The 27,243-nt window shown below is 42.3% G+C and overlaps 1 protein-coding gene across 2 annotated transcripts in view; it reads right to left on the bottom strand.

The window, feature by feature from the left end:
- Positions 1 to 19,325, bottom strand: part of gtpbp8 (GTP binding protein 8 (putative)) — a 50,483-nt gene extending 31,158 nt beyond the window's left edge. Inside the window, exons 1-4 of one of the 2 annotated variants that reach the window (XM_061918617.1) lie at positions 19,193 to 19,325; positions 14,498 to 14,672; positions 6,168 to 6,321; positions 4,385 to 4,483 (exon numbers count right to left, since the gene is read on the bottom strand). In XM_061918617.1, coding sequence (XP_061774601.1) covers positions 4,385 to 4,483; positions 6,168 to 6,321; positions 14,498 to 14,667 — 423 coding nt within the window. In that variant the 5' untranslated portion in view covers positions 14,668 to 14,672; positions 19,193 to 19,325. The remainder of the gene's footprint in view (positions 1 to 4,384; positions 4,484 to 6,167; positions 6,322 to 14,497; positions 14,673 to 19,192) is intronic. The other variant, XM_061918618.1, reaches the window with a different exon arrangement.
- Positions 19,326 to 27,243: the final 7,918 nt, after the last annotated feature.

Below are 27,243 nucleotides of genomic sequence, written 5' to 3'. Positions count from 1 at the left end.
AAGTCATTCAAAGAAGGTCAAATTTTAGAAATATTTTCTTGCGGCCCTGCCTCACCCAGTTTCTGCATCCAGTGGCCCCCAGGTAAATTGAGTTTGAGACCCCTGGTCTAGACTGTGTGTCATTATGTGCTTAGCCTACAGCCTACCATGTTAACCTTTTGTAAATGACTTGACTAAAATACAAGAAAAGACAAAATGTGTGTGCTTATTGGAGGACATTTACAGCCGTGGTCAAAAGTTTACATACAATTGTGTAAGACATAATGTCATGGCTGTCTTTAGTTTCCAACAATTTCTACAACTTCTGTTTTTTTGCAATTGAGTGAGTGGAGCACATACTTCTTTGTTACGAAAAACATTCATGAAGTTTGGTTCTTTTATGAATTTATTATGAGTCTACTGAAAATGTGACCTGCAGGGTCAAAAGTATACATACAGCAACATACATTATCAAGATTGGTGATGTAGCAAAGTTACAATGAAATCAAATTAGCTTCATGGCATGGCCTCTTAACTTCATGTGAGTGATGATTGACGACACCTGTTGACTTCTCTGAGCCCATTTAAATAGGGCTCATGTGATGCAGTCATTAGACTAGGTTACAAACGCGACAATAGGAAAGTCAAAGGAACTCAACACAGATCTGAAAAAACACATCGTTGACTTGAACAAGTCAGGAAAGTCACTTGGAGCCATTTCAAAGCACCTTAAGGTCCCAAGAGCAACTGTGCAGACAATTGTAAGTATAAAGTGCATGGCACAGTTTTGTCACTGCCACGATCAGAAAGAAAACACAAGCTATCACCTGCTGCTGAGAGAAAATTGGTCAGGACGATCAAGAGTCAATCAGAAAACCACCAAAAAGCAGGTCTGCAATGAATTGGAAGCTGCTGGAACACGGGTGTCAGTGTCCACAGTTAAGCCTGTTTGGTGAAAAGTTCTGTGGTCAGATGAAACAAATATTGCACAGTTTTACAATAAAATAATGTGTTTAATCAAATACAGGGCTAAGACCTGAGCCCAGCCGCATCTCTAAATGCAAAATTCCTCACAAATTGAATTGTATGGCGACCATCATCAGAGTGGCCACAATACCCAGCAATATGTTTGAAGGAGAAAATGTGAGTGTAGATCAACTACGATCAAAGTATTGGACAGGACGTCGGAAAAGTGAAAATAAAGTTGTACTTTATATGAGATAAAATTGGCATACAAAACAGTACAAAACAATCCTTTTATCTTCTTATCTGTCGTTAATTCATTCACCCGTAGGCTCGTAATGCTCAATCTCAACAACCACAATGCACCTACTCCCAGTCTTTCTAACATCCTGTTTTCCGCAATGAATTGTTGAACATGCAGTATTTTAGTTAACAATTTGTTAGGCTATAAAGTAGAAACAACTCAATTCAGTGTCAGTTTTTCTCAAATAATCAATATCAAATACATATATAAATCAAATCGATTCCCTTTTAACTCTTTTTAACTGTCAATAATAGATTAATTTCTTATCAATTAAATCAAGTATGCAAATAATGAATGATCATCACACATGAACTATACAACCCATAAGTTACAACAGTGAAGCCTTCAATCCCAGGAACACCATCCTACCATCAAGCATGGTGGTGGTAGTATTATGTTCCAGGCCTGTTTTTCTGCCAATGGAACTGGTGCTTTACAGAGAGCAAATGGGACACTGCAAAAGGAGGATTACCTCCAAATTCCTCAGGACAACCTAAAATCATCAACCTGGAGGTTGGGTCTTGGGCGCAGTTGGGTATTCCAACAGAATAATGACCCCAAACACATGTCAGAAGTGGTAAAGTAATGGATAAATTAGGCTACAACTAAGGTTTTAGAATGGTCCCAAAGTCCTGAATCAAACCCCGTTGAAAACATGTGGAAAATGCTGAAGAAACAAGTCCATGTCAGAAAACCAACAAATGTAGCTGAAATGCACTAATTGTGTAAAAAATTCAACCATAAGCTTGCCAGAAGTTTGTGGATGGCTACCAAAAGCGCTTTATTACAGTGAAACTTCCCAAGGGACATGTAACCAAATATTAACATTGCTGTATGTATACTTTTGACCCAGCAGATTTGGTCACATTTTCAGTAGACCCAAAATAAATTCATAAGAGAAACAAACTTCATGAATGTTTTTTGTGACAAACAAGTATGTACTCCAAACACTCAATCACAAAAAAATAAGAGTTGTAGAAAATAGTGGAAACTCAAGACAGCTATGACATTATTATAAACTTTTGACCACGACTATAGATGTTAACTGGCTGTCCAGCTTTGGACAAGTGAACGTGCAGCCAGACTGCTTGAATCTGGGCTTTTATTGGACATTTTAAATCAAAGTCGATAGAATCCAATATTTGTTTTTTGTTGTCAGACCAGGACAACACTAGCTATTAGTATCAACATTTTATCCTATTCCCTTTCCATTATGTCTTATTTTTTTAATGTTGTGTTTTTTTATGGTTAAACTTTTTTATTGCTCCTCATCAAAGTTGAACTCTGTGGGCCACCACAAGTCTTGTACACTATTTAGCTTGTTGGAACAACGGTAATTAGAGAGAAGTGGAGTGTTGTTGCAGCTGGAATTAATCGACACATAACACTAACTTCTATTGTAAATGTTGATAAAAAATTGGAAAAAGGCATTTGCAGAGGTGGGCTGTGCGCTTTCTGAATGAGCTTTTACAGTCGCTGCAGCGTGAGGTTAGATTTATTTGTAGACAGTCATACATCATGCTACATAAAAAAGGTTTTACAGCGGATAAAGCATATTTAGGGCTTTACTGAATTGTGCTTCAAAGCATTTTTAACTTGTTAGCTTCCTTAAAGGGGAACTGCACTCTTTTTGGAATTTTGCATATCATTCCCATTTATTATGAGATACATTAAGACGGACGGATTTTTGTTTTCAGGCATTCTAAATATTAAATAAATGCAATCAAAAGTTTGCTTACAATAGAGCCTATAGGAGCCGTTCAATTCTGCCTATTGAGCCCCTTAAAAAACATCCAAACACCTCCATTAGGGTTTTATATGCATGGTGTAAGTCTATATGTAATCTAGTAACAGGCACAATTATAATAACATGTAATATTTATATATTTTGATCATTTTAAGTTTACGCGGCGCATTAATTTACAAAACACATCACAGCATTTGCTTTTTTTTCTTCATCACTGATTTCTGCTCACTGCAGACTTTATTAGACCCAACCAACATAATATAACATCACTTAATTTCCAACATCAGCTGTCATAAGGATGCCAACTGCTAGGATGTCCACATATTCCTATTTAGGTGAAGAATGTCTCATAATACTCGCAAAAAAACTGGGCCGGGGTTTTTGTGCCGTTCTTGCCAGTTCGAGGTTGTAAATTTGCTGTTAAAGTGTCCCAACTTGTTGGATTACCTACTCAGACGTCTCATGTCTAGGTGAGATGTAGGATTTATGATCTAACAAAAATTTACAGGGAGCATGGAAGCAGAGGAAACAGCAGACCACTCGATGATGTAAACATAGGGAGAAAAGGAAGTGATTACATTGCCGCTATATATAGTTCATCCATGTTAGCGCTTATAACAACAATATCACTTATACTTGGTTAATATTCAAATCACGAAATGTAAATGGAGTATTGTTGGCACTTATTGAATAATTATTTATCAGATTTTATGGGAGAAATAGTGGAGCTCCCACTGGCTACGCTGTAAGCTCACTTTTTTTACGTTTATGTAATATATAGAATACATTTTAAAAAATCCATCCATCATCATGTCTTTCATAATTATGTGAATGCTGGGTAAAATTTTCCAAAAAAGTGCAGTTCCCCTTGAAGCGCATGATATTAACGGTAATTAAAAAGAAACAAAGAGTCTTATCAGAGGTGAATTTAATTCAATAATTACAACACACACTTTTATTGAAGTTGTTGATCCAAAATCAGAATGTCAAGCTTCGATAGTTTAGAGGGGAAGGGCTGAGAAATTGTAGTGTTCATTGACGCCTCCACACGGTACCAAAATTGCTTTATTAGTCTCACTGATGGACCTTTTTATCAGTGTCTAAATTACTCAGGATTTTTTTTGCTACTTATGTGTTGTCTTGTAATGTAACCCCTACAAAAAGCATCTACTTTATTCAGCTTTCCTATCTAATGACAAAAACAAAGGGAAATTGAGAGATGCTGAATGCATTGACAAACCAGAGCAGCACGGATATTGATTGGGAAACAAATATCATTTTATGTAACTTAGTTATGCATCGGTTTGGCATTGTTTGTGAGAAACACATGAAGTTTACAGTATGCAATATCTTGTTGGTGCTACATGCAGCATTCAGTCTGGACTACTTACAGGCTTTTTGGAAATTCTGACTTCCACATTTGGACACAAGGAGAAGAGCGCTTTCATAAGCGAAGACTTGCCCACATTACTTCGGCCAATGAAACACACCTGGGGACACACCAACACAATGGGAATGTTACCTAGCGTGGAGTAAGTACAGTATTATCAGAATCAGAAATACTTTATTAATCCCCGAGGGGAAATTAAAATCCCATTTGCTCTGCTACTTCAGTGCACACTACAAAACTGAAGCAGCAACGCTTTTGGCAAAACACATCCGTGCGCTCCCTTCTTTGCAAGAATACAGGTATGATTTTTTTTTGTAAAGGAACATCTGCCTCATTAATTTATATTGAATCTTAATTGAAGTCAAAACCATTTGTAACCAACATGGTTGCTGCAATGTGACCGCCAAGCCCTTCAGGGCACAGCTCTGGCTCATCCATCTCTTGGACACAAAATAGATTGGAAGCTCTTGCTGCCAGTAAGCTATGAATACATCATCTCCTGACCAGTGTAGTGTCGGCACTCAGCATGCCAAACAGACTCGGCCTGAAGAACATCTCGTTCTAAGACCTGCAGTCAACACCATTGTCAATTAGCCTTTTCATATGTTCATGTATCACTCTCATCCAAGATCTATTCATGTAAAAAGAATGTTGTACAAAAAAGGAGAAGGCATAATATTTTTTTTTTCAACTCTAAACATGAATACCAATCAATTATCTGCTAGGGGTAGGGAAAAAAATATATATTGCATTATAGTCTGCCATTGCCTTGCCCATATAGTTCATACAGTTCATCCACAAAGTATTCACAGGGCTTCACAAGTTATGTTACAGACTAATTCCAAAATGTAATATTAATTTTTGTACAAATTCATTGTTCTTTAGACAATACTTTATAATAACAATGTGTAAAGTTTTTTTGTTTTTTTTGCTTATTTATTATAAATAAAAAAACAAAAACAAAATCGCATGGAGAAAAGTATTCACAGCCTTTGCTCAAAACCTTTCTGATGCACTTTTGGCAGCAGTTACAGCCTCAAGTCTTTGATTACAATGCCACAAGCTTGGCACACCTATCCTTAGGCGGTTTCGCCCATTCCTCTTTGCAGCACCTCTCAAGCTCCATCAGGTTGGACGGGAAGTGTACAGGATCTGTACATTGCTGCACTCATTTCTCTCTATCCGGACTAGTCTCCCGGATATTGTTTTACTTGATTATTTATTTGCACCCAATGTACAATACTATCTTTATATATACATAAGTATTTTATTCCAGACAGAAGTTTTGACTACCAGTGGAAGCTCTTAAATTAGTTATTTGAAAATGATTCCATACCAAGTGCAATATATATTTAGTCTAAAAAGAACAAGTTTATACAAATTGTAATTATGCGCAGATAAGGTGTATTCAGTGTAATTTCAAACTACTAGCTTTTGATCGGATAAGAGTAAAACATGTTTTGAATTACCTCTGCCATTTATATTTATTGGTTTCTTTCAAAAATAAGGGAAAACATTTCGGAAAAAATCGTAATCCTAATGTTCTTGTCTCTCATAATGATTATGAACGATAGGCAAAATCCCCCAAAAAAGTGCAGTTACAACATATACAAAAAGTCTGATTAGAAAATATTGAAACATAAAAAAACGCGTTTTCTGATTCAATTAGCGGGTGTGCCGATTCTCCCGGTCGAGACCAATACGGGGGGAAAAAAACATGATTTTATTTGTTTATTTGTTTGAAAAGGACAATCCAAAAAGTGGACATGTCCCAATCTACTGACCTCTGGTTGTCTCAGTGTGGGTGCGTGGTCCATCCTTTCTGCTGACATGTAGTATTCAATCTTATGAGATGGTGAAGAGCAGAAAAGCTTCTCAGCTGATCCAATGTCCTCCACAGAGGGGTGGAAAAGCTGGAACTGTGATCTATCCACAGAGCTGAAAGTGTATTAAAGACATATGCATATATTATCATAAAACATTTAGGGCCTCGGATTCGATCCGATTTTGAGTCCCGATCTAATACTTTGACAATTCACTATAAAAGTGATAATATAAACACCAAGATTGATCACCAATACTTTCCATGGATAATGTTAAAATGAGTTAAAGTTAAAGTTTAGGTACCCATGATTGTCTCACACACACAGTAGGTGTGGTGAATGTATTCTCTGCATTTGACCCATCACCCTTGATCACAGCATGACCATGACCACTCTTGGCTTCAGTCTGCTCCAACATTTCAGCTTCTTCTTCGTGCTAACTTATATAAGATACAGTTCATTCTCCATACAGTTTCAAAAATATAATGTTGTGAATCCTCATTTGTCCCAAAATACGGTAGTTGTCTTCATTGTCTATTACCAAGTCTGCCATGATTAAAAAACACACTCATGTGATTCCAGGAGTAGGAACAAATTTCTTGCAGGAAGTCGGAAGTGCGCTACTATGGAAACGGAAATAAATGCGGCGAAGAATTACAAATAATTTTCAACCCATATTCAGTTGAATATGCTACAAAGACAACATATTTGATGTTCAAACTGATAAACATTTTTATTTTTGCAAATGATCATTAACTTTAGAATTTGATACCAGCAACACGTGACAAAGAAGTTGGGAAAGGTTGCAATAAATACTGATAAAGTTGAGGAATGCTCATCAAACACTTATGTGAAACATCCTACAGGTGTGCAGGCTAATTGGGAACAGGTGGGTGCCATGATTGGGTATAAAAGCAGCTTCCATGAAATGCTAAGTAATTCACAAACAAGGATGGTGCGAGGGTCACCACTTTGTAAGCAAATTGTCGAACAGTTTTAGGGATTTTACCATCCACAATCCGTGAAATCATCAAAAGGTTCAGAGAATCTGGATAAATCACTGCACGTAAGCGACGATATTAGGGACCTTTGATCCTCCAGGCGGTACTACATCAACAACCGACATCAGTGTGTAAAGGATATCACCACATGGGCTCAGGAACACTTCATAAAACCACTGTCAGTAACTACAGTTGGTCGCTACATCTGTAAGTGCAAGTTAAAACTCTACTATGCAAAGCAAAACCCATTTATCAACAACACCCAGAAACGCAGCCGGCTTCGCTGGGCCCGAGCTCATCTAAGATGGACTGATTCAAAGTGGAAAAGTGTTCTGTGGTGTGACGACTCCACATTTCAAAATATATTTGGAAACTGTGGACATAGTGTCCTCTGGAACGAAGAGGAAAATAACTATCCGGATTGTTGTAGGCGCAATGTTCAAAAGCCAGCATCTGTGACGGTATGGGGGTGTATTCGTGCCCAAGGCATGGGTAACTTGCACATCTATGTGTGGAGAGGGGCGTGTTCCTCGCGTCCCCTGCGGGCGGGCTTTGTGCAGGGGCCGGCCATGAAGCAGCCAACAGGTGAGTGGATACCTCAGCTGGAACGAGTTATCTAATCACCTGTTCCCTTGATTAGCAGCGCTGGAGACCATGAAGCGGGGAAGGCATGAGGACGCAGGACAGAGGCACAGAGACGAACAAGAGACAGCTGAAAAGCTGGACAGACGGACAATTGTGTAAAGTAAAAGATGTATTAAAGACTGTGTCAAACCTGAGAAGCTGGACAGACGGACAATTGTGTAAAATAAAAGATGTATTAAATACTGTGTCAAACCTGTATCCTGAGCTGTGTGATACTGTGGTCAGAAGAAGCCGGGCGAGACGCAGGAAACCTCCACAACTGGCACCCAACTTAAGCAAACCACGACGATGTCCACCACATCACCCCTGGAGGCGCTCGGGAAAGTGCTTGTCGAGGTATCGGCAGCAAGCCGGCAACAGACGCAGCTAATCCAGCAGCTGATGGACAGATCCACGGTAGGAGGGGGAGCAGCGACATCCAGGCAGCGAATAGGGGAGGCAGAAGATCCCCACACCTTCATGGATGTCTTCGAGGCCACAGCGACCTCATGCAGATGGCCAGAGGCAGAGTGGGGAGTGAAGCTGCTGCCGTTTCTGGTGGGGGAGGCATAGTGAGCGACGTTGGCCCTCCCGGCAGCCGCCAGGATGCAGTACGACAACTTATGCCACGCCATCCTAGATCGGGTCGGCAGAAGCTCGGAGGATCACCAGAGGATGACCGGAGGAGGTTCCAAGCGATGAAATTGGGCCAAGAAGACCGACCATTCGTCCTGGCGCAGCAAATGAGGGACGCGGCGAACAGATTGCTTCAACCAAATGGTCAAGATCCTCGAGTGGTTGAAAGAATCCTCCTGGAGCACTTTGTCGACGCCCTCCCGCCCAGGACCGCAGCATGGGTGAGATACCACCGTCCAACGGAGGTAAAAACAGCAGTGGCACTGGCTGAGGACCACCTAGCGGTCCAGAGGGACAACACACCGAAGGCAGCGGAAAGGCCAATCCCAGCTCCACGCCGACGACTCCCACCACCAGACCGACGGGCACTGGAGTGGCGCCCTCACCTGGCCGGAGGACCGGGAAGCAGGGATCAGGTCCCCTCCTTGAACAATCAACACAAGCACACACACATGCACATCCAACAAGGGGGGGGAACCGGGGAGCTAATCCACTGTCTCCTTGTCTGTTTCAGGGTACCAGAGCTGTCCAGAGAGGGCTTCCCTCGCAGAGGGCCCCTAAGACGCCCGGGCCGGTGTGCTGGGGTTGCGGTCAACCCGGTCACGTTCGCCGGAAGTGCTCCGTAATGGAGGTGGGGCATGTGATGCGGGTTGTCGGGATCCCAGCACCCGCCCCCGATCCGGGGGAGACGTACTGTGTCCCAGTAAGAATACAAGGGAGTACATACCGCGAAATGGTGGATTCGGGCTGTAAACAGTCCATCATGCACCAAAACCTGGTTCGACCCGGGGTGTTGAGGCAGGCGACACTGGGAAGAATTAAGTGTATTCATGGGGATGTGCACGAGTACCCGATTGTGCCAGTGGAAATTTGGTATGAAGGTCAAAAGCATAATGTTAAGGTTGCCGCCAGCGCGCACCTTACGCATCCCATAATTTTAGGAACAAATTGGCCGGGGTTTAACCAGTTAGTGACACAATGTGTGGGGATGCGTTCACGGACTGTAGGACAGGGGAATATCCGCGCAGTACTCGCTGGTGACGCGGATTTATCCGGCACTGACAGGCGGGAACCGGCAGGGGCTTCGCGGGAGGCCCCACCGGCCCTCTGCTGGCAGTCCACGGAGGATTTTTCCCTTGAACAGTCCCGCGATGAAACTTTGCGCGCGGCCTCGGACCAGGTGGTTTGCATAGACGGTCAGCTGGAGCGCCCGGGGAAAACGCAGGTATCCCCCAGTTTGTGATTATTAGGGATAGGTTATATAGAGTGAGCCGTGGCACTCAAACAGGTGAGGAGTCCACCCAGTTGTTGGTGCCATTTCACGGCGGGGCACTGCAATCCCCTCGTTGGCCACTTGGGGTACGAGAAAACACTCAATCGGGTCATGGTCCGTTTCTATTGGCCAGGCATCCGGGCAGACATACGCCGCTGGTGTGCTGCCTGTCCGGATTGCCAGCTGGTAAACCCGGCGGCCGTCCCGAAGGCCCCTTTGCACCCATTACCACTCATGGCAGTCCCGTTCGAAAGAATTGGGATGGACCTCATCGGACCATTTAACCCAAGCACACGGGGATATCGCTTTGTGTTAGTTCTGGTGGATTACGCAACGCGGTATCCCGAAGCAGTGCCGCTGCGCTCCATCTCTGCCAAGAGTGTTCGGCGCAAGCATTCTTCACGGTCATTTCCCGCGTCGGAATCCCGAAAGAGATTTTGACGGACCTAGGCACGTCCTTTATATCATGCACGATAAAGGAACTGTACGGGTTATTGGGGATAAAAGCGATCCGCACCAGTGTATACCACCCACAAACTGACGGGCTGGTGGAATGGTTTAATAAAACGCTGAAAACCATGATCCGTAAGTTCACGCACGAGGACAAACCTAATTGGGAATAACGGCTGGATCCCCTAATGTTTACGATGCGGGAGGCACCCCAGACCTCTACCGGTTTTGCATCGTTCGAGTTATTATACGGCAGGAACCCGCGCGGCGTATTGGACCTAATTAAAGAAAGCTGGGAGGAAGGTTCAAGCCGCAGTAAAAACGAAATACAATACGTTATGGACCTGCGAGCAAAACTCCACCAGGTGGGGCACTTGTCATACGAAAATTTGCTCCGCGCCCAGCAACGGCAACAGCGTACGTACAACAAGGGAACCCAGCTGAGAACATTTTCACCGGGAGAAAAAATACTTGTACTACTCCCAACTTCCAGCTCAAAATTACTAGCAAAGAGGCAAGGACCCTTTGAGGTCACACGGCAGGTAAATGATGTGGACTACGAGGTTCGGCGCTCGGACCAAGGTGGAGGCTTACAAATTTATCATGTAAACCTACTGAAAGCATGGACGGAGGCCGAGCCTGTCTCCATGGTGACGGTAGTGAGAGAGGAGGAGTTGGGGCCAGAGATCCCGCACTCTGCTTCTTCTTCTCCTCTTCCCTGTGATCACCAGCTCACATTGGCTCAAAGAGCGGAGGTTGCTGAGTTACAGCGGCGCTATGCAGATGTGTTCTCCTCACGGCCCGGGCGCACGGATCTCATCCAACATCATATTGAGACCAGCCCGGGGATTACGGTGCGGTCTCGGCCATACAGGCTTCCCAAGCACAAATGCAAAATAGTGCGGGACGAATTAAAAACCATGCTGGAGTTAGGAGTAATAGAAGAATCCCACAGCACATGGTGCAGCCCTATCGTTCTTGTAGGGAAGAAGGGTGGGTCTGTGCGGTTCTGTGTGGATTACCGCAAGGTGAATGAGGTGTCACGTTTTCACGCATACCCAATGCCTCGGGTCGACGAGCTTCTGGATCGGCTGGGCACTGCTCGTTTTTTCACGACACTGGATTTAACCAAGGGCTACTGGCGGATTCCCTTATCACCAGAGTCCAGGGAAAAATCGGCCTTCTCCACTCCGCAAGGTTTATACCAGTTCGTGACGCTCCCGTTCGGGTTGTTCGGTGCGCCTGCCACGTTCCAGCGCCTCATGGACCGGGTGCTGCGACCCCACGCTGCATACGCGGCTGCCTACCTGGATGATGTTATCATCCAGAGTAGCAGCTGGGAAGATCACCTCCGGCGGGTGGGGGCAGTGCTCGAGTCCTTGAGGCGGGCGGGGCTCACCGCCAACCCTGCGAAGTGCGCGGTTGGCCGGAGGGAGGTACAGTATCTGGGGTACCACTTGGGGGGGGAAGGCTGCAGCCACAGGTTGACAAGACGGCGGCAATTGCGGCCTGTCCACCCCCCAAGACTAAAAAATAGGTGAGGCAGTTTTTGGGACTGGCGGGCTACTACCGTAGATTTATTCCCCGGTTTGCAGACCTGACCAGCCCACTGACGGACCTCACCCGAAAGGGTGCTCCAGACCTGGTACAGTGGACGGAGCGGTGCCAGCAGGTGTTTGAGGAGGTAAAGAAAGCACTCTGTGAGGAGCCGGTACTGCGCATGCCAAATTTTAACATTCCTTTCTGTCTGCAGGCGGACGCATCGGGCCGGGGACTGGGGGCCGTTTTGACTCAGCGGGTGGAGGGCGTCGATCGCCCCATACTGTACATCAGCCGGAAATTGTCGGACCGGGAGGCGGGGTACAGTACGGTGGAGAGGGAGTGCCTCGCCATCCGGTGGGCTGTCGGGGCCCTCCGCTGCTACCTGCTGGGGCGGGCCTTCAGTCTCTGCTCAGATCACAAACCTCTCCAGTGGCTCCACAGTATGGCTCCAATGCGCGGATCACCCGGTGGTATCTCGCATTACAACCCTACAACTTCCGGGTGGTCCACAGGCCGGGAGTGCAGATGGCCGTGGCAGACTTCCTCTCTCGCCCAGCTATTGGGGGGGTGGGGGAGTGGGCGCGGCCCGACGGGTGCCCGGCCTGTGTCTGGCGATGGAGGCATGTGGAGAGGGGCGTGTTCCACGCGTCCCCTGCGGGCGGGGTATCTGCAGGGGACGGCCATGAAGCAGCCAACAGGTGAGTGGATACCTCAGCTGGAACGAGTTATCTAATCACCTGTTCCCTTTATTAGCAGCGCTGGAGACCATGAAGCGGGGAAGGCATGAGGACGCAGGACAGAGGCAAACAAGAGACAGCTGAAAAGCTGGACAGACGGACAATTGTGTAAAGTAAAAGATGTACTAGAGACTGTGTCAAACCTGAGAAGCTGAACAGACGGACAATTGTGTGAAGTAAAAGATGTATTAAATACTATGTCAAACCTGTATCCTGAGCTGTGTGATACTGTGGTCAGAAGAAGCCGGGCGAGACGCAGGAAACCTCCACACTCTGAAAGCACCATTAATGCTGAATGGTCCATACAGGTTTTGAAACAACATATGTTGTCATCCTAGCAACGTTATTATGGACGCCCCTGTTTATTTCAGCAAGACAATGCCAAGCCACGTGTTACAACAATGTTGCCTCGTAGTAAAAGAGTGCGGGTACTTTCCTGGCCCGCCTGCAGCCCAGACCTCTCTCCCATTGAAAATGTGTGGTGTATTATGAAGCGTAAAATACAACAGCGGAGATCCCGGACGGTTGAACGACTACATAAAACAAAAATGGGAAAGAATTCCACTTTCAAAGCTTCAACAATTAGTTTCCTCGGTTCCCAAACGTTTATTGAGTGTTGTTAAAAGAAAAGGTGATGTAACACAGTGGTAACTACTTTGGCACGTGTTGCAGCCATGCAATTCAAAGTTTATTATTATTTGCAAAAAAAAAAATAAAGTTTATGAGTTTGAACATCAAAGATCTTGTCTTTGTAGTGCATTCAATTGATTCTGGGTTGAAAAAGATTTGCAAATCATTGAATTTTGTTTATATTTACATCTGACACAATTTCCCAACTCATATGGAAACAGGGTTTGTAGTTCCAAATCTCCGGCTGTGCATAAAAATGACCAAAATACGGTAAATATTGTACATATTGTTATGAACCCTTCTTACCACATTATATACAGATTTGAAGTGTTTATAACAAACGTTGATGGAGGGTTTTGAAGTTGTTTTAGAGGCTTTGAAGGCTAAAACGGTGACTCTCATTAGCCGCATCTTCAAAGAGTTTTTTATCATCTTTAAAATCCTAAAAAAAAGGTTAAGTGTGTTCTTGTCTCTCATAATGATTGTGAACGATAGGCAAAATGCCAAAAAAGGTGCAGTTAAGTTAAAGAGCGAAATCTTTGCAGACACATATACAAAAAGTCTGATTAAAACATATTCAAATATAAAAAAAAACTTTTCTGATTAAATGAGCGGTTGTGTTCATTCTCCCGGTTGAGAACAATACAGTCACACAGACGTTCTTATTAGTGAGCTGCAGCAGATAGTAAAACTAAAGTCCCTGCTCCTTTAAAATGTTGTGTTTCAACTTCTATGCTTGTGTTAGTCATATTTCTTTATTTTATTCTTCTGGACTGCACTTCCAGCTGTGTAAGGGGCGGAAGAGGCAAAACGCTGATTGAACATTCATTACATTGTAAGGATGGAACGAGATGATCGAGACGGAACGAGATGATCGTGCACACAGACACACTTTCACACAAACACAAGCAAACGTACACAAACACACACATTCACAAACACACAAAATTGTGGCCAATAAAGGTGATTGTTTCGTGCAAAATTACATGGAGCAAAGTTGCTTCCCTATTGTTTACTACTGTGGTAACTTCTAACAAACCTTTCCGCCATGTTTGACCGAGGTAATGTGCTACAAGCTGATCACTGTGATCTAACTCAAATAAATTGCGGTTAACGATCACAATCATATAATCGCCAAGCCCTATGCTCACTCGTCCATTTCACAGTTAGTAGCTGAGGAATTTGCATGCGCGTTATGTAGCCCATAAAACAATGTTGTTGTTTTTTATTGTAATATTTTTATGATCGGTGAAAAACCATTATCAAGATCGAGAATAACATTTGATTGTCCACTGCTAACTCGGCAGTTCATCAGAAAATATCAGCCCCGTAGCCATATCTCTAATATAAAGAGTTCAAAGGCAGGCAAAGAGTGGAGTTCAACATTGTCAACGATACCTGTCCAGGTAGGCGTCAACATCAGTGAAGGGGTAAAGCAACCTTTTGATTTTATTTGGTGATAACGTTCTGGCGTCTTGCAGCGAGGCCAGCTTGTGAACTCTCTGGTGAGAGAAAACACAAAGTGCATCTGCAGGTCGAAGCCACAGGTTCCATCGCAGACAAAGCATCTTCCCTTGATGGTCAAATATGGGTGAAGTGAATGGTGAAAGAACACAAACAGACATGGTTATAATTTAGTTTCAATCTCAAATTACATCCATTCATTTTCTACCACTTGTCCCTCTCAGGGTCAAGGGTAGGCTGGAGCCTATCCCAGCTGCACTCGGGAGGAAGGCCGCGTATACCCCGGACAAGTTACTACCTCATCCAGGGTCATAAGATACACAGACAACCATTCAAATTCACACAACAATACAAAACATTTGTATTTAAATGACTTCTGAAATCCACAAAAAATGGCGGGACATATTAAAGTAATGGATTTCTTTTAAGAATTTACCTTGTAATGCTATATTACTGTGGTACGTTTTAGTTATTTTCTGTTACGCCCCCCTTATAAATAGTGTAATTTGTCTATAAAAGTGTTACAACTATAACCTCTGCATAACCCATCCATCCATCCATTTTTTACCGCTTGTCCCACATTGTGAGTTTATTAACATTAAAGGAAACACATCCGCCTTTCCTCGTCTCACACAATGACACTAGGTACTACATACGCTTCATATTTATCATCGGGGACGGCGCGGCGCGGTTGGGAGAGTGGCCGTGCTAGCGACCTTAGGGTTCATGGTTCTATCCCCAGCTTCCAACATTCTAGTCTCGACCGTTGTGTCCTTGGGCAAGACACTTCACCTTTGCTCCTGATGGGTTGTGGTTAGGGCTTTGCATGGCAGTTCCCGCCATCAGTGTGTGAATGTAGAAATAGTGTCAAAGCACTTTGAGTACCTTGAAGTACAACCCATTTATCATTTATAATTTATAAAAAGTTACTAAATAGTTTAGCAGGAACACAGCCAAGGCAGCATCGGTCTGAAATTCCTCGTCTTTGAGCTCAGGCCAGTGAGTGAAAGCTGAGCAAAGTTTATCCTGACTGTCTTTTTTTTGTCTCCTCAGACAAAACTTTACATTTCTTTGGTCATCATAGCAGTAATTGAACGTAGGCGTTCTTATTATTATTGTTTTCTGGTGGCACCTATGCGTTCGCATCGACTTTCGTCTTTTTAACAAATAGGGAATGGGAGAGTCACAAATGCCGTAAAGCAAGTCAGCACATTTGTAGTTTTTTGTGTGGCTGGGTTCCTGCCACTCTCCTTTATATTGCTGAGTGCAGGCAAAAGTGACACAGACGCCTTCAGGCCGTGACAGAGGTGTCATTCAATTAGATCAGGGGTTGGCAACCTTTACCACTCAAAGAGCCATTTTGACTCTTAAAATTTATAACGAAATAACACTGTATACAGAGTTTTTTTTGTTTTGTGCTATGTATAAACCAGGGGTCTCAGACACGCGGCCCGCAATTAAATATGAAGATTTGATGTTAGTGCAGCCAGTGAGTTTTATATGAATGCCACTTATTAGCATCACGCATGCAATTCCTCCCAATTTGTCCGGGGGACTCGCGGGTTCCAGAGGGACTATTCCAGAGGGACTATTCCCTCGGACGTCTGCTGAGTAATACCCAAACAAATAAGGGCGTGCTACGATGGCAATGTCTTTAGTTCCCTTCACAAATTGTACAAACAGCTTACCAGTCAGGTCACGTGTTGTATATTGCTCCTGCAGACGCACACATGCGACTGCAAGGCATTGTTGTTTAACAGCCATACAGGTCACACTGAGGGTGCCAGTTTAAACAACTTTAACACTGTTACAAATATGCGGCGCACTGTGAACCCAGACCAAACAAGAATGACAAATACATTTCTGTAAAACATCCGCACTGTAACACAACATAAACACAACATAACAAATATCCACAATCCCATGCAACCCTGACTCTTCCAGGTTACATTATACACCCTTCTAGAACCAACCCCCCTCTTCTGCGTTGGTTGAGGTGGGCGGGCTTGGGGGGGCGGGGTTTGGTGCTAGTGCGGTGTATAATGTAGCCTAGAAGAGTCAAAATTGCATGGGATTCTAGGTATTTGTTATCCATCCATCCATTTTCTACCGATTTTTCCCTTAGGGGTCGCGGGGGGCGCTGGTGCCTATCTCACCTACAACCTGGACAAGTCACCACCTCATCTCAGGGTATTTGTTATGTTGTGTTTATGTTGTGTTACAGTGTGGATGTTTTCCTGTTTGTAATTTTTGTTTGGTTTGGGTTCACAGTGTGGCGCATATTAGTAAGAGTTTTAAAGTGGTTTATATCACAACCCTCAGTGTAACCTGTATAGCTGTTGAACAAGTATGCATTGCAATCGCTTAACGATTGTATTAGAGGTTTCACACAATACGTGACCGGCCAACACGTACATAGAGTTGTGTAACAGCGGGCACTACTACATGAAGATGTTATGGGTATTGCCATCACGGCGTTCCCGAGTGAAAATCGCAGTATGCAAACCTCAGACAATTTAAGGGAAAGGCACTGAGATCAGAAGTCTCCCGGTAAATTCGGGAAGGTCGGCAAGTTTACAGCTGAGCCACACCAGAGCGATCAAAGAGCATGCGGCTCCAGAGCCGCGGGTTGCTGACCCCTGAATTAGATGTTAGTCAATGTATCATCCCAACAGTTAAAGGCCTACTACCCACCACGCAGTCTGATAGATAATATATCAATGATGAAATATTAACATTGCAACACATGCCAATATGGCCTTTTAAGTTTACTAAATTGGAATTTTAAATTTCCCGGGAGTTTAGTCTTGAAAACGTTGTGTAATGATGACGTGTACGCAAGACGTCACAGGTTTTTAGGAAGTATGAGCGCTGCGCACACACACAGCTAAAAGTAGTCTGCTTTAACGGCATAACTACACAGTATTTTGGAGATCTGTGTTGCTGAATCTTTTGCAATTTGTTCAATTAATATTGGAGAAGTCAAAGTAGAAAGATGGAGTTGGGAAGCTTTCGCCTTTAGCCACACAAACACACGGTGATTCCTTGTTTAAAATTCCTGGAGGTGAAACTTAACTACGGATCAGAGCGCGGTGAAGCGAACATGAATCACGGCGGAATCTCAACCAGAAGGTTTCGGTGAGAAAATTGTGGTTAAAAAGTCACTTCTTACTGGAGAAAAGCTGACCTTGTGCCGTCCATAGCTGCCGTCGACTCCCCTGAGACATTGGCGTCAAAACACCCGTGGAGACACACCTCCGACTATCAGTCAATCAATCAATCAATGTTTACTTACATAGCCCTAAATCACTAGTGTCTCAAAGGGCTGCACAAACCACCACGACATCCTCGGTAGGCCCACATAAGGGCAAGGAAAACTCACACCCAGTGGGACATCGGTGACAATAATGACCCAGTGGGACAGCGGTGACAATGATGACTATGAGAACCTTAGAGAGGAGGAAAGCAATGGATGTCGAGCGGGTCTAACATGATACTGTGAAAGTTCAATCCACAATGGATCCAACACAGTCGCGTAATATTAAACTCACTAAAACACTAGCAACACCCAGAATAATCCTAGTAAATGTGTTTGAAAACATTAGAATCCGTCCAAATGCAATCGCGTTTTTTTTTGTTTTTTTTTGTAGTCCGTCGCTATCAATATCCTCAAACACGAATCTTTCATCCTCGCTCAAATTAATAGGGAAATTGTCGTTTTCACGGTCCGAATAGCACTTTTTATTGGAGGCTCCCATTAAAATCAGTGTGAATATGTGAGGAGCCCCCACACTTGTGATGTCATCGTCTGCTACTTCCGGTTGAGGCAGGGCTTTTCTCATAACACCGAAAGTTGCAAACTTTATCGTGGATGTTCTCTACTAAATCCTTTCAGCAAAAATATGGCAATATCACGAAATGATCAAGTATGACACATAGAATGGACCTGCTATCCCCGTTTAAATAAGAAAATCTCATTTCAGTAGGCCTCTAAGAAAAAATGTTATGAAGGTTAAAAAGTTACTTAGTGCTGCTTTAAATATACTTATCAAATAAAACCTCTGCTTTTTTTTAAATAAATTTTAGGCCTATTATGTTACTGTGTTTTAATTCTAGCCATTATCGTGGTAATTGAGATTATAATATATCGAAGATTTGGCCAAGAGCAATTGGAGATTTATCGAGTATTTTATACAAATAAATAACTTTATTCATTCCCCACTGCTATGCAATATCATTCTAAAATCCCTAAAATGACAAGGATATGACCACTGTAATGACAAGTATACCTCGGGCCGTGTACCTGTATAAAAGGTCTGATAATAACTTCCTGGTAGCATAGCTAAATTTCGTTTAGTTTCGTGAACGTGGGGCATTTGTTTTTGGGGAGTTATGTGTGATTTGGAATTTTGAAGCCATTTTTATTTTGCATCGGTTTGATTGTGTTTGGGTGTTTTTAGATTTAGATCATTTCTATGTTTGGAGAGTGTGGTCCGTTTGTCTCTGTCTGCCACCGGAAGTTATAAGAAACGCGTTGATAATACGATATGACAAACCAACATAATGACACAAATATTTCGTTGCTAAATGGAATTATACAATAAATTACATCTTGGAAATGTGTCTTACCCGAAGATTACAGCTGGTTTAAAACTTCGGTCGATTCCATCAGGAGTGCACTGTTTATATAACTCCGTCGAAAACAACAATACTGTAGGAAAGAGTTCCGTCTCGGGTTATTTTATCCCAGTTTCGTGTGTTGTTGCTGCAGTTCAAGAAGAATAACTTATTTTTTATATAGAACATCCATCCATCCATCCATTTTCTACCGCTTATTCCCTTTCGGGGTCACGGGGGGCGCTGGCGCCTATCTCAGCTACAATCGGGCGGAAGGCAGGGTACACCCTGGACAAGTCGCCACCTCATCGCAGGGCTAACACAGATAGACAGACAACATTCACACTCACATTCACACACTAGGGCCAATTTAGTGTGTCCAATCAACCTATCACCTATTTTTTTTACCTTCTTTTAATGTAATTTGATGGAGTTTGACAGAGATATGACCATTTTTAGAATACAGCATTGTTACACTATGCAGTAATACATTCACTTGCTGCTACCTTTCTGTTGAGTCTTTGTAAACTTCTACGAGAATTATTTTTTACATACTATAATTTATGTGTGTGTATATATATAAAGAAAAATAAGAAAGTAATTAAATTTCTTGAAATGTAGTGCTTCTATTCTATTTAATTGCGCTTATTTAAAAGCCTACTGAAACCCACTACTACCCACCACGCAGTCTGATAGTTTATATATCAATGATGAAATATTAACATTGCAACACATGCCAATACGGCCTTTTTAGTTTACTAAATTGCAATTTTAAATTTCCCGGGAATTTCTTCTTGAAAACATCGCGTAATGATGACATGTACGCTTGACGTCACAGGCTGTTAGGAAATGTGAGCGCTGCGCACACACACAGCTAAAATTTGTCTGCTTTAACCGCATAATTACACAGTATTTTGGAGATCTGGGTTTCTGAATCCTTTGCAATTTGTTCAATTAATATTAAAGAAGTCAAAATAGAAAGATGGAATTGGGAAGCTTTAGCCTTTAGCCACACAAACACACGGTGATTCCTTGTTTAAAATTCACCAAGGTGAAACTTTACTATGGATCACAGCGGATCTGGATCCCGACCGAATGTCAACCAGCAGGTTTCGGTGAGAAAATTGTGGTAAAAAGTCGCTTCTTACCGGAGATCAGCTGAGCTTGTGCCGTCCATAAAGCTGCCGTCGACTTCCCTGAGACATTGGCGTCAACACACCAGTGGACACGCACCTCCGACTATCACGTAATGTTAACTCACTAAAACACTAGCAACACAATAGAAAGATAAGGGATTTCCCAGAATCCCTGAATCTGTCCCAATGCAATCGCATTTTTGTTTTTTAACTTTTTTCTTTTTTTTTTTAGTCCGTCGCTATCAATATCCTCAAACACAAATCTTTCATCCTCGCTCAAATTAATGGGGAAAGTGTCATTTTCTCGGTCCGAATAGCACTTTTTGTTCGCAGCCACCATTAAAATCAATGTGAATATGTGAGGAGCCATCAACATGTGACGTCATCGTCTGCGACTTCCGGTAGAGGCAGGGCTTTTCTCTTAGCACCGAAAGATGCAAACTTTATCGTGGATGTTCTCTACCAAATCATTTCAGGAAAAATATGGCAATATCGCGAAATGAGCAAGCATGACACAGAATGGACCTGCTATCCCCGTTTGAATAAGAAAATCTCATTTCAGCAGGCCTTTAACCCATACACTATAGCTAATCATTCGACTTGTTTGTAAAATACTATGAGTATGCTGAATATTATGAATGAGTTTCACTGTCTAATTCATGTCTTGAAGATGCAACAGTACCGTAGCTGGTAGGTGATGTACAGCGTTCAAGACAAAATATAAATATGAATACAGAAGGTATTGTCCACACGATGGCAGTGCAGTACACTACTACAGTGGTTCTCAACCTTTTTTCAGTGATGTACCCCCTGTGAACATGTTTTTAATTCAAGTACCCCCTAATCAGAGCAAAGCATTTTTGGTAGAAAAAAAAAACAGATAGAGAAGTAAAATACAGCACTATGTCATCAGTTTCTGATTTAGTAAATTGTATAACAGTGCAAAATATTGCTCATTTGTAGTGGTCTTTCTTAAACTATTTGAAAAAAAAAGATATACAAATAACTAAAAAATTGTTGAAAAATAAGCAAGTTATTCAATTATAAATACAGATTTCTAAACATAGAAATAATCATCAACTAAATCTGCCCTCTTTGGGGATTGTAATAGAGATCAATCTTGGATCATGAACTTAATTCTAAAAATTTCTTCACAAAAAAAGAGAAATCTTTAACATCAATATTTATGGAACAAGTCCACAAAAAATGTGGCTGTCTACACTGAATATTGCATAGTTGCATTTCTTTTCACAGTTTATGAACTTGCATTCATATTTTGTTGAAGCATTATTCAATAAATATATTTATAAATGATTTTTGAATAGTTGCTATTTTTACAATATTTAAAAAAATCTCACATACCCCTTCGCATACCTTCAAGTACCCCCAGGGGTACGTGTGCCCCCATTTGAGAACCAATGCACTACTATACCCTTCTTGTAATTTTATCACCTAAATCAGGGCTGTCAAACTTGTTTTTATGAGGGCCACATTGCTGTTATGGTTGCGCTCAGAGGGCCGCTTGTTTCAGTAAATATATATACATTATATTGTATAATCGCCTCATTATGCTCTAACCCATTTCACCATGGATTTGAATATTCATTTTTTTACGTGCAAATTGCGTTTGAAATCATAAATCCTGGGGACAAGCATTTTGTTCTAACAAAAAAGGTATGGAATATACAGTATGTGTTGCAACTTTTTCCAACAATGGCCACATACTGAAAAGGCAAAGTATGTAAGGGTTATTTTGATATACGGTATTTTAAGTTTTTAAAAAATTAATAAAATGCCAAAACAGACAAAATGTTTTTTTCAAGACAAAATCTAGTGTCAGCTTTGTGTTATCGGTTTATTACAACTGAATATTACGCAGGTAGAAAAAAAAGAAGACCAAAACAAGTAACGCAATAAGAAAAAGCAGACGTTTTGTTACTAGTAAAAAATAATAATACACTGCCACTTATAACACAATGTTGACCCTTAGTTTTGTCATTGGATTTATAATGTCCTTTATCTTTTTTATGTTATAAAAGAAAAAATAAAAGGGCCCTTGTCACGCTTGTGAATCAGGTTTTGTGTTGGTCGTGTTATGTTTTGTTTTTTGGACTCTTGTTTCCTGTTTTGCACTTCCTGTTTTTTTTTGTTTTTCCATAGTAACTCATTAGTTTCCACCTGGTCTCCAAGTCACGCCCCTGTCCTCAGCCCTCACACCGGTTTTCAATAATCACAGCTAGTATTTAAGGCACAGTTGCCTGATAGTCGGCCTGGTAACTTTACCGGATGTATTGTACTGAACTCTATCTTCGATATCTACTGGTCCTACCTCCCTTACCTTGCTGACCTTCATGCCTTGCCACGCTGTTTATTGTTTTGACCACGCCACGTAAGTTTTTTTTGTATTCATGCTTCTGTGCAAGTTTTTGGTTTGTTTTGTGCCACAGATAGCATCTTTTGTTTGTTTGTATATAGTCATGCCATTGTGCTGTTTTTGTTTGGAGTGTAGTCTAGTTTATTATCCGCCATTGTGCGCGCCCTTTGTTTTCCTGTTTTGTATTATAGTGTTTAAATAAATTAAATATGTACTCACACTCGTCTGGCTCATGCCAATCATCCTTTGCGTGGAAGAAGCAATACGAATCCTAGTCCATGTCTTCACAGCCCTCACATATTTTGACTTTTTTGAGACCATTTGTGGACAAGGTTTGGACACATTTGAGTTAATAAAATTAATAAATATTTAGCTTTTGTTCGCGTTACATCACAAAAGTTTTCTCTTTAAAAAAAAAAAGATTAAAAAATATAGTTATTTGTTTAACTAACAATATGCTTCGGGCCAACAAAACTGGGGCTGCGGGCCGCACTTTGGACATCCCTGTGTTAATATAATGTTTTTTGCATTGCAAGATTGTTCTCAATTTTAAACGAAATGCAACTGTAAGCAATACATTGCAGTGTTTATGTCAAAATAAAAAAAAACAAATAAGTTTAGTAAGAATGATGAAGTGCATTTTTAATGGAAAAATGTCCATGCTTTGGCAGGCCACGTAAAACAATATGGCAGGCCAGATATCGCCTGAGTTTGACACATAGTTTAAAGAGTTACACTGTTTGAATATAGGAAAATAAAACACTCTACTTTAAACAACTGATTCTTTGGTGTACCACTTGATGGAGCCCGCATACCACTAGTACTACAGTTTGAGAATTACTGTTATAGGACGGATAGACTGTATTTTGTGGTTGTAGTGCAGATACAAAAAAATTCACAAAATAATGTAAAAACCAAAAAAAACAAAAACAAAAAAGGGAAACATCAAAAAACCCAAAGGACAAAAAAGACATTATAGGAACACAGAGCTGACACAACCAGCAGCCACATCAGCGCCGCCACCAGTACATACAGCTACAAAAGTACATTATAACGAAAAACTAAACATTAACTTAATCATACATGCTTATACATTTTGCACACGTTACAAACAACAAAATAAAAACCCTGTTTCAACACCCGCACACACTGCTGTGGTCTCTGCAGTGCTCCACACGACATCGTCTGCTGGTGAGACTAATCATAGTTTTAACTGCAAGAAACTAGTAGAAATATAAATCATCAATAAAATGTATACATGAATATTTAACATAACTTTTGTCTTTTTGAAGTCTCCTGACAGCAATGAGCGGCAAGGGAGGAAGAGCCACGAACACCACCTCTGTACTATGCGACAAGTTATTTATTGAATTCTTGAGTGTTTCTAGCACTTATAGCCAAGGACTCATGGACAATGGCCGTGTGCTCATACCATTTTGTTTACATCAAGTGATGCGAACATACACCTGAGCGAGACAGCTTTACACATATTACGTATCTACTTAGCGTGAGCAAATTCCACATATGCCATCAAGGTGTCATTGCAGGACAAAGCTCGCTACAAAACTACCAAGGACAGCTGGTAAGCACCGATTTACCCATGATTGTCTTGTTATACCTAACTTAGCAGTCTGATGCGTTCAGTGACACTCTGAAAACATGTACTCTTAGGCTCTTGTTAAATTTGATTGAACTATTACTGTATGCTACGACTGTATCTGGCTCAACTCAAATAAAAACACAGAGCCTGAGTTACTAACATATTTAATTCTAGGACTGGGCCGATAGAACAATATCAATTTACAAAACCCAAAACCAGTGAAGTTGGCACGTTGTGTAAATCATAAATAAAAACAGAGTACAATGATTTGCCAATTTTTGTTCAACCTACATTCAATTGAATATACTGCAAAGGCAAGATACTTAATGTTCGAACTGGTTCCAACTATTTGGAACATCCCACAGGTGAACAAGCAAATTGGGAACAGGTGGGTGCCATTATTAGGGAATGAAAGCAGCTTCCATGAAATGCTCAGTCATTCACAAGAAAGGATGGGACGAGGGTCACAAATCCGTGAGCAAATTGCCGAACAGTTTAAGAACAACATTTTTCAGTGAGCTATTGCAAAGAATTTAGGGAGTTCACCATCTATGGTCTGCAATATCATCAAAAGGTTTAGAAAAGTCTGGATAAATCACTGCAAGGCCGAAAACCAACATTGAATGCCCGTGACCTTCGATCCCTCAGGCAGTACTGCATCAATAACAGAAATCCGTGTGTAAAGGATATCACCACATGGGCTCAGGAACACTTCAGAAAACCAGTGTCAGCAACTACAGATAGTCCCGACATATGTAAGTGCAAGTTAAAAGTGTACATTCCAAAGCCATTTATCAACAACACCCAGATATGCTGCCAGCTTCACTGGACCCAAGCTCATCTAAGATGGACTGATGCAAAGTATAAAATTGTTCTGTGGTCTGATGTGACCACATTTCAAATTGTTTTTGGAAACTGTGGACGTCGTGTCCTTCGGAACAAAGAGGAGAAGAACCATCCGGACTGTTATAGGCACAAAGTTTAAAAGCCAGCATCTGTGATGGTGTGGGGGTGCATTTGTGCCAAGGCATGGGTAACTTACACATCTGTGAATGCACCATTAATGCTGAAAGGTACATACAGGTTGTGGAGCAACATATGTTGTCATCCAAGCAACGTCTTTTTCAGCAAGACAATGCCAAACCACATTCTGCATGTGTTACAACAGCGTGGCATCATAGCAAAAGAGTGCGGGTACTAGACTGGCCTACTTGTAGTCCAGACCTGTGTCCCATTGAAAATGTGTGGCGCGTTATGGAGCATAAAATACGACCCCGGACTGTTGAACAATTTATGTGGTACAAAAATGAAGAATGGGTAATAATTCTACCTGAAAAGCTTCAAAAATTGGTCTCCTCAGGTCCCAAACGTTTACTGAGTGTTTCTAAAAAGGAAAGGCCATGTAACACAGTGGTAAAAATGCCCCTGTGCCAACTTTTTTGCAATGTGTTCCTGCCATTAAATTCTAAGTTAGTGATTATTTGTAAAAAAAAAAATTCGAAATCCCAAAAAACACGTTTTTTTAGGTTGAACATTACATATCTTGTCTTTGCAGTCTATTCAATTGAATATAATTTGAAAAGGATTTGCAAATCATTGTATTCTGTTTTTATCTACCATTTACACACACATATACATATATTATATATATATATATATATATATATATATATATATATATATATATATATATATATATATATATATATAAAATACAATAATACTTAAACTAAGGAAATGGAGTGTAAATAATCCAAAAGGGGTGTATGGTAGGAGGCTATGAATGATTAGCTGTTGAGTATTACCTAATTCTCCTCTCTGAGCTGCTACCTTACCGTGGTAGAGGAGTTTGCGTGTCCCAATGATCCTAGGAGCTATGTTGTCTGGGGGCTTTCATGCCCCCTGGTAGGGTCTCCCAAGACAAACAGGTCCTAGGTGAGTGATCAGACAAAGAGCAGCTCAAAGACTTCTATGGAATTACAACAAAATGAACTCAGATTTCCCTTGCCCGGACGCGGGTCACCGGGGCCCCGCTCTGGAGCCAGGCCCGGAGTTGGGGCACGATGGCGAGCGCCTGGTGGCCGGACCTGTCCCCATGGGGCCCGGCCGGGCACAGCCCGAAGAGGCAACGTGGGTCATCCCTCCAATGGGCTCACCACTCATGGGAGGGGCCATAGAGGTCGGGTGCATTGTGAGCTGGGCGGCAGCCGAAGGCAGGGCACTTGGCGGTCCGATCCTCGGCTACTGAAGCTAGCTCTTGGGACGTGGAACGTCACCTCACTGGGGGGGGAGGAGCCTGATCTAGTCCGCGAGGTAGAGAAGTTCCGGCTGGATATAGTCGGACTCACCTCGACGCACAGCTAGGGCTCTGGAACCAGTTCTCTCGAGAGGGACTGGACCCTCTTCCACTCTGGCGTTGCCGGCAGTGAGAGGCGACGGGCTGGGGTGGCAATTCTCGTTGCCCCCCGGTTCAAAGCCTGCACGTTTGAGTTCAACCCAGTGGACGAGAGGGTAGCTTCCCTTCGCCTTCGGGTGGGGGGACGGGTCCTGACTGTTGTTTGTGCTTACGCACCAAACAGCAGTTCAGAATACCCACCCTTTTTGGGTACACTCGAGGGAGTACTGGAAAGTGGTCCCCCGGGTGATTCCCTTGTCCTACTGGGGGACTTCAACGCTCATGTTGGCAACGACAGTGAAACCTGGAGAGGTGTGATCGGGAAGAATGGTCGCCCGGATCTAAACCCGAGTGGTGTTTTGTTATTGGACTTTTGTGCTCGTCACGGATTGTCCATAACAAACACCATGTTCAAACATAAGGGTGTCCATATGTGCACTTGGCACCAGGACACCCTAGGCCGCAGTTCCATGATCGACTTTGTAGTTGTGTCATCGGATTTGCGGCCTCATGTTCTGGACACTCGGGTGAAGAGAGGGGCGGAGCTTTCTACCGATC

Source organism: Nerophis ophidion, linkage group LG13 (genome assembly GCF_033978795.1).
Source record: "Nerophis ophidion isolate RoL-2023_Sa linkage group LG13, RoL_Noph_v1.0, whole genome shotgun sequence".
NCBI lineage: Eukaryota > Metazoa > Chordata > Actinopteri > Syngnathiformes > Syngnathidae > Nerophis > Nerophis ophidion.
Note: the sequence above shows the minus strand (reverse complement) of the source record. Positions and strands in the feature narration are given on the sequence as shown.